The sequence below is a fragment of the Babylonia areolata genome, chromosome 33 (assembly GCF_041734735.1).
Source record: "Babylonia areolata isolate BAREFJ2019XMU chromosome 33, ASM4173473v1, whole genome shotgun sequence".
Taxonomy (NCBI): Eukaryota; Metazoa; Mollusca; class Gastropoda; order Neogastropoda; family Buccinidae; genus Babylonia; species Babylonia areolata.
Genome location: NC_134908.1, coordinates 18,022,389 through 18,029,888, shown reverse-complemented (window position 1 = coordinate 18,029,888; position 7,500 = coordinate 18,022,389). Strand labels below are relative to the sequence as shown.

At 48.0% G+C, this 7,500-nt stretch overlaps 1 protein-coding gene across 1 annotated transcript in view; it reads right to left on the bottom strand.

Moving 5' to 3' along the window:
• LOC143277153 (uncharacterized) overlaps positions 1-7,500 on the bottom strand; it is a 100,284-nt gene that overhangs the window by 14,328 nt on the left and 78,456 nt on the right. The window contains 1 exon segment of the mRNA XM_076581912.1: positions 3,383-3,451. Coding sequence (XP_076438027.1) covers positions 3,383-3,451 — 69 coding nt within the window.

Genomic DNA, 7,500 nt, shown 5'->3' with positions numbered 1-7,500 from the left:
GTTTTTAGATTGATATGCTCTTGTATGTATCCTAATTTCTACTGTATCTGTGTTTGTGTATGATTTTCGATTTATGTTTTATGTACCTTGTTACGTACTATCCCCCCCCCCCCCCCAACCCCCCCAATATTCCTTGTGACCCCGGTACACTTGGTTAATAAAGGCATATTCTATTTCTATTACTGATTTGTCATTTCACAACACTACTTTATTCAAGTGTATTCTCATCTCTTGTTACCATGACTCGAAACGTTCAACGAAAATGAAAGATGGGACTTTCTGCATGCCTTTAAAAAAAAAAAAAATTCTTTTTCACACTTTCATTTTTTGACTTATTAGTTTTCTTTCTTTCTTTCTTTTCTTTTGCGTTCGTGGGCTGCAACTCCCACATTCACTCGTATATACGCGAGTGGGTTTTTACGTGTATGACCGTTTTTAACACGCCATGTAGGTAGTCATACTCCGCTTTCGGGGGTGTGCATACTGGGTATGTTCTTGTTTCCATAACCCACCGAACGCTGACATGGATTACAGGATCTTTAACGTGCGTATTTGATCTTCTGCTTGCGTATACACACGAAGGGGGTTCAGGCACTGGCAGGTCTGCACATATGTTGACCTGGGAGATCGTAAAAATCTCCACCCTTTACCCACCAGGCACCGTCACCGTGATTTGAAACCGGGACCCTCAGATTGAAAGTCCAATGCTTTAACCATTCAGCTATTGCGCCCGTCAATTAGTTTGTCAATTCACATCATTACTTTATTCATATGTATATGCTCATCTCTTGTGTTGTGACTTGAAACATTCGATGAAAATGAACAATAGAACTTTCTGCACGCCTCCAATTATTTTTGGTCTTTGATTTTTGACTTGTTATTTTGTCAATTCACACTGCTAATCAATGCAAGCGTACGCTCACCTTCTGTCAATTCACACTGCTAATCAATGCAAGCGTACGCTCACCTTCTGTCAATTCACACTGCTAATCAATGCAAGCGTTACGCTCACCTTCTGTCAATTAACACTGTGCTAATCAATGCAAGCATACGCTCACCTTCTGTCAATTCACACTGTGCTAATCAATGCAAGTGTACGCTCACCTCCTGTCAATTCACACTGCTAATCAATGCAAGCGTACGCTCACCTTCTGTCAATTCACACTGTGCTAATCAATGCAAGCATACGCTCACCTTCTGTCAATTCACACTGTGCTAATCAATGCAAGCATACGCTCACCTGTCAATTCACACTGTGCTAATCAATGCAAGCATTACGCTCACCTGTCAATTCACACTGTGCTAATCAATGCAAGCGTACGCTCACCTCCTGTCAATTCACACTGCTAATCAATGCAAGCGTACGCTCACCTGTCAATTCACACTGTGCTAATCAATGCAAGCGTACGCTCACCTCCTGTCAATTCACACTGCTAATCAATGCAAGCGTACGCTCACCTCCTGTCAATTCACACTGCTAATCAATACAAGCGTACGCTCACCTCCTGTCAATTCACACTGTGCTAATCAATGCGAGCGTTATGCTCACCTTTTTGTTATCATGACTTGAAATGTTCAATGAAAATGAACGACAGAGAACAATTTGCATGCCTTTGTTTTTGTTGTTGTTGCGGTTTCCTTTTGACTCCTGTGTCTGTCAGTCCCCACTGCTACTTTAATTCAAGCGTACGCTGATCTGTTATCATGACCTGCTACTTTAATTCAAGCGTACGCCGACCTCTCTGTTATCATGACCTGCTACTTTAATTCAAGCGTACGCTGATCTCTGTTATCATGACCTGCTACTTTAATTCAAGCGTACGCTGATCTCTGTTATCATGACCTGCTACTTTAATTCAAGCGTACGCTGATCTCTCTGTTATCATGACCTGCTACTTTAATTCAAGCGTACGCTGATCTCTGGTATCATGACCTGCTACTTTAATTCAAGCGTACGCTGATCTCTGTTATCATGACCTGCTACTTTAATTCAAGCGTACACTGATCTCTGTTATCATGACCTGCTACTTTAATTCAAGCGTACGCTGATCTCTGTTATCATGACCTGCTACTTTAATTCAAGCGTACGCTGATCTCTATTATCAAGACCTGCTACTTTAATTCAAGCGTACGCTGATCTCTGGTATCATGACCTGCTACTTTAATTCAAGCGTACGCTGATCTCTCTGTTATCATGACCTGCTACTTTAATTCAAGCGTACGCTGATCTGTTATAATGACCTGCTACTTTAATTCAAGCGTACGCTGATCTCTGTTATCACGACCTGCTACTTTAATTCAAGCGTACGCTGATCTCTGTTATCACGACCTGCTACTTTAATTCAAGCGTACGCTGACCTCTGTTATAATGACCTGCTACTTTAATTCAAGCGTACGCTGATCTCTGTTATCACGACCTGCTACTTTAATTCAAGCGTACGCTGACCTCTCTGTTATCATGACCTGCTACTTTAATTCAAGCGTATGCTGATCTCTGTTATCACGACTCCAAACGCTCAACGAAAATGAACGACGTTAACTTTCTACTGGTGCTTGGTGTGTGACACTGTGTTAGTATAAAAACCTTGTCCATTTTTGTTGCATGCAAACACTATGTTCATGGGGTGGGGATTGGGTGGGGTGGGTGAGGGTGGGAGGGGTATGGGTAGTAGGGTCTCTATGTTATTATTTCTACAAACCTGTGGATGCTTCAGAATATGTGCATATTAATTGTACAGCTATGTTATTCAAGATTAACAGAAATACACACACACACACACACACACACAAAAACCCCCCACCCAACTCGATCAAAAGACAGGTGACTTTAATCCGTCAAGCGTCCTTTTCAAAAAAACCTCTGTGTCCCCTCCCCCTACCCCTCCCACCCCCCCCCCCACACCCTCTCTCTCCCCACCCCAACCTCTTATTCATGGATGAACGAGACCATCAACCATTTATTCAACCACCATCACTCTGTCACTCACACACACACACACACACACACACATAGGTGTGACATACTACACACACACACGCCTGTGTACATTGTCGGCTGGCATGCATGTCCATGTACCCGCACACATATTCCCTCACAGATCCATTCACACACACACACACACAAATATCACTTCAAAACTAATATCAAAATTAATATCACTTCAAGTGGAAAGACGTTAAACTGAAGACGGACAACACAAATCCACACACACCTTCATACGTTCACACATCCACACTCACATCCATTCGCTCGCAAATAAACACACACACACACACACATATCCACATACACACACACACACACACTCTACACCTCCCTCTCACTGACACTGCCCAAAATCATTCCGAGCAAAAAAAAAGAAGGGAGGCAAACCACACACACCTGGTGAGACAGGTCGACGGTAGGTTGTGGCCCCTTGGCCACCGTTTTGCGTCAGCTGGTTGCAGGAGACTGAGAGAGAGGGAAAAGACAGTCATCACGTCTCGTCCACCAATAATAAAAAAAACACAAAAAAACCCAACAATCCTCACACCTTCACAAAACATACACACACTGACCCTTCTTCTTCTTCTTCTTCTGCGTTCGTGGGCTGCAACTCCCACGTTCACTCGTATGCACACGAGTGGGCTTTTTACGTGTATGACCGTTTTTACCCCGCCATGTAGGCAGCCATACTCCGCTTTCGGGGGTGTGCATGCTGGGTATGTTCTTGTTTCCATAACCCACCGAACGCTGACATGGATTACAGGATCTTTAACGTGCGTATTTGATCTTCTGCTTGCGTATACACACGAAGGGGGTTCAGGCACTAGCAGGTCTGCACATATGTTGACCTGGGAGATCGTAAAAATCTCCACCCTTTACCCACCAGGCGCCGTCATCGTGATTCGAACCCGGGACCCTCAGACTGACAGTCCAACGCTTTAACCACTCGGCTATTGCGCCCGTCACACACTGACCCAAAATCCAAACCATCACACTCCAATCTTAATCAAATCATTCATCTGAAGATGAAAAATCAAAACAGTCGCACCTTCACCAAAACTTTCAACCACAGACAAGCAAAAAAAAAAAACCAAAAAAAAACCCATAACAAACAGCACAATGCCAGCTTAACATTTTTTCAGACTCAACAAGACAGACACAAGCCACACACAGTGAAAAAACCCAGACAAGCATTATTCACAGACACTTAGCGGTGTAACATATCAGCGTGTCATTCTGGACAGTGAGTTTAACGAAGCCTTAGTGCTTACACGAATCAAATTATGGTGCTCAGCGCCTCGCCGACCACTAAAACCATCTCAAGGCTATCGCCACGTTGGAGTGCTTCTTTGACGGTGTGTTTCCCTCACCTATTATTACTGGGAACATTCTTTTTTTTTTCTTTTTTTTTCCGACTTGACACGCTTTTGTTTTTGTCTTTGCTACCCTGATCATCTGCAGCATTTCAGTCGCTACACACACACGTCGCTGTCCAGTGGATCCCTGCCCACTGTGGTCTGGCAGGAAACGAGGAGGCGGACAGACTGGCCAAGTCTGGCAGCAGACTGGAGCAGACAAACCAGCCAGTCTCATACAGGAAGGCAAAAACTCTGGTCAAACGAAAATTCAAAAACACATTCCAGCAACAACATAGCCATCCACCTGATGACCAGATGCCTCACCTGCAGCGATTCCAGCAGACAATCATATTCCGACTACGCACGGGGCACTGCCGCCTGCGAGACCACATGTACCGAATAAAGCTGTCACACACTCCTGACTGCCCGTGTAAGACAGGCCCACAAACCCCGGAGCACATCCTGCAGTCCTGCCCCCTGTATCAAGATGCACGGACGCAGCAGTGGCCCTATGGAGCCACACTGGAAGAAAAGCTCTGGGGCACCAAAGAAGACCTCATCAAGACCACCACCTTCATTTCCAGCATAGGACTGCAAGTCTGAGACCATGATCACGGGGAACGCAGAAGAAGAAGTGGCATTTCTCACATGCCGCTCATTCCCAGTCCCCCATACAAAGCCACACCCATGTTTGTCAGTCACAGTCCCAGCATCAATAGTCCGCCGAAATTGAGGTCACCAAGATAGCAGGGCATGAAAGGCCACAGACTTTGGGACATTTAGTCCATGTTTGGTGATACATATACTTACAATGTCAAACTGATGCAAACTAGGCCTATCGGTTTGCTCTGCTTGGCCAAATTTCGCGGCTAACAGTGAAAAGACGAGCTGTCTTGCCCAGTCCGCTCTTAGCCAATCAAACGCCTCTAAAAGCTATAAGCGCTGAATCATTCCTTTGGCCAAGGCTCTCCACGCCGTCTTGTCAGGTTTACGCTCTGTCTCGTCTTACGCTTTTTTGGGGCTATTAAGCGTATTCATTTGGCCTTATTTTGCTGCATGTGGCTTGTGTTTATTGTATTCTTACATTCTGTGTACTCGATTCGACTCGGCCCCCTCGATTCAATTCGATTTTCTCTACCTCTACGTCGATCCTGTCTGTTGGGAAGACCATTTTTCACACTGTAACAAAACTCGACAGCTGCATCCAGTTTCCCTCCAACAGAACGGTGACGAACCTTTGCCCCCTGACCGTGTTCTGACCGTGCATTTGTGTCGTTTCGACATGAACCCGAAGCCTGTAACTGAGAGCATCGTCTAAAAAATTTGGCGCTGCGGAGTGGTTTTCACATGGAAACTTGGCGGTGGAAAGAGTTAAAGATTCATGACGTCAAACTTAAACGGCTGTAAACGAGAAGAAACCGTCAAACACAAGATGCCGAACACACACATGCTTCAACTAAAGAACTACTCCTACGGACAGCAACAACATCAATCAATCACAATAACGCTTCCTTCGCTGCGTTCATCAATGAAGCCGTGCGAGTGTGCATGCGACAATCAATGCGACAATCAGTGTGCAAACATTTCACAGCACTTCTCTCAAGATGCACTCTAACTTTCATTCCACTACATCAGTTTTGTGAGTAAATAAAACATAATGACAATAATAAAATAAAATAAAATGCAAAAAAAAAAAAAAAATAAAAAAAATAAAAAAATAAAAAAGAACAAATAAAAGAAGAGACAGACAAGACAGAAAAAAAACAACCCAAAAAACAACCCACATCCCAAAACACTTAAGAAAAATCAAAACGAACTCACAAAACAGTTCCCTTTCAGCTTTCAGCGTGCTCAAACCCTTTTCCCAACAAGCAAGCAGAACAAGATGTCATCCCCCCCCCCCCCATCCCCATCCCCCCCAAAAAACAACCAACAACAACTCCCACCCACCTGACCCCCACCCTACCAGAACACCCCTTGTCGCTCCACTCCCCCACCCACCCATACCAACAACCTTGTTGCTCCAATCCCACGCACCCTACCAGAACACCCCTTGTCGCTCCACTCCCACCCACCCCACCCCAACACCCCTTGTTGCTCCAATCCCACCCACCCAACCCCAACCACCCCTGTCGCTCCACCTCCCAACCACCCCACCCCAACACCCCTAGTCGCTCCACTCCCCACCCACCCCACCCCAACCCCCTTTGTCGCTCCATCTCCCACCCAACCCCAACCCCCCTTGTCGCTCCACCACACCCACCCCACCAACACCCCTAGTCGCTCCCACTCCCACCCCCCCACTCCCAACACCCTTGTCGCTCCACTCCCACCACCACCCCACCCCAACACCCCTTGTCGCTCACTCCACCCACCACCCACCCCACCCCACACCCCTTGTCGCTCCACCCCCACCCACCCCACCCCACACTCTTGTCGTTCCACTCCACCCACCCACCCCACCCTAGACCACACCCCTGTCGCTCCACTCCCACCCACCCTCCACCCACACCCCTTGTCACTCCACTCCCACCCACCGCAACACCCCTAGTCGCTCCACTCCCCTACCCCACCCACCCAAACCCTTGTCGCTCCACTCCCACCCACCCACCCCACACCCCTTGTCGCTCCACTCCCCCACCCACCCAACCTTGCGATCCACCCCCACCACACCCCTGTCCTCCACTCCCACCACCCCACCCAACACCCTTGTCGCTCCACTCCCCACCCACCCGACCCTGCGCACCCACCCACCCACCCAACACCCCTTGTCGCTCCACTCCCACCCACCACCCAACCCTGTCGCTCACTCCCACCCCCACCCCAAACCCCTAGTCGCTCCACTCCCCACCCACCTGACGCCCACCCCACCCAACACCCCTTGTCGCTCCACTCCCACCCACCTGACCCCCACCCCACCCCAACACCCCTAGTCGCTCCACTCCCCACCCACCTGACCCCCACCCACCCCACCCCAACACCCCTTGTCGCTCCACTCCCACCTACCTGACCCCCACCCCACCCCAACACCCCTAGTCGCTCCACTCCCCACCCACCTGACCCCCACCCACCCCACCCCAACACCCCTTGTCGCTCCACTCCCACCTACCTGACCCCCACCCCACCCCAACACCCCTTGTCGCTCCACTCCCCACC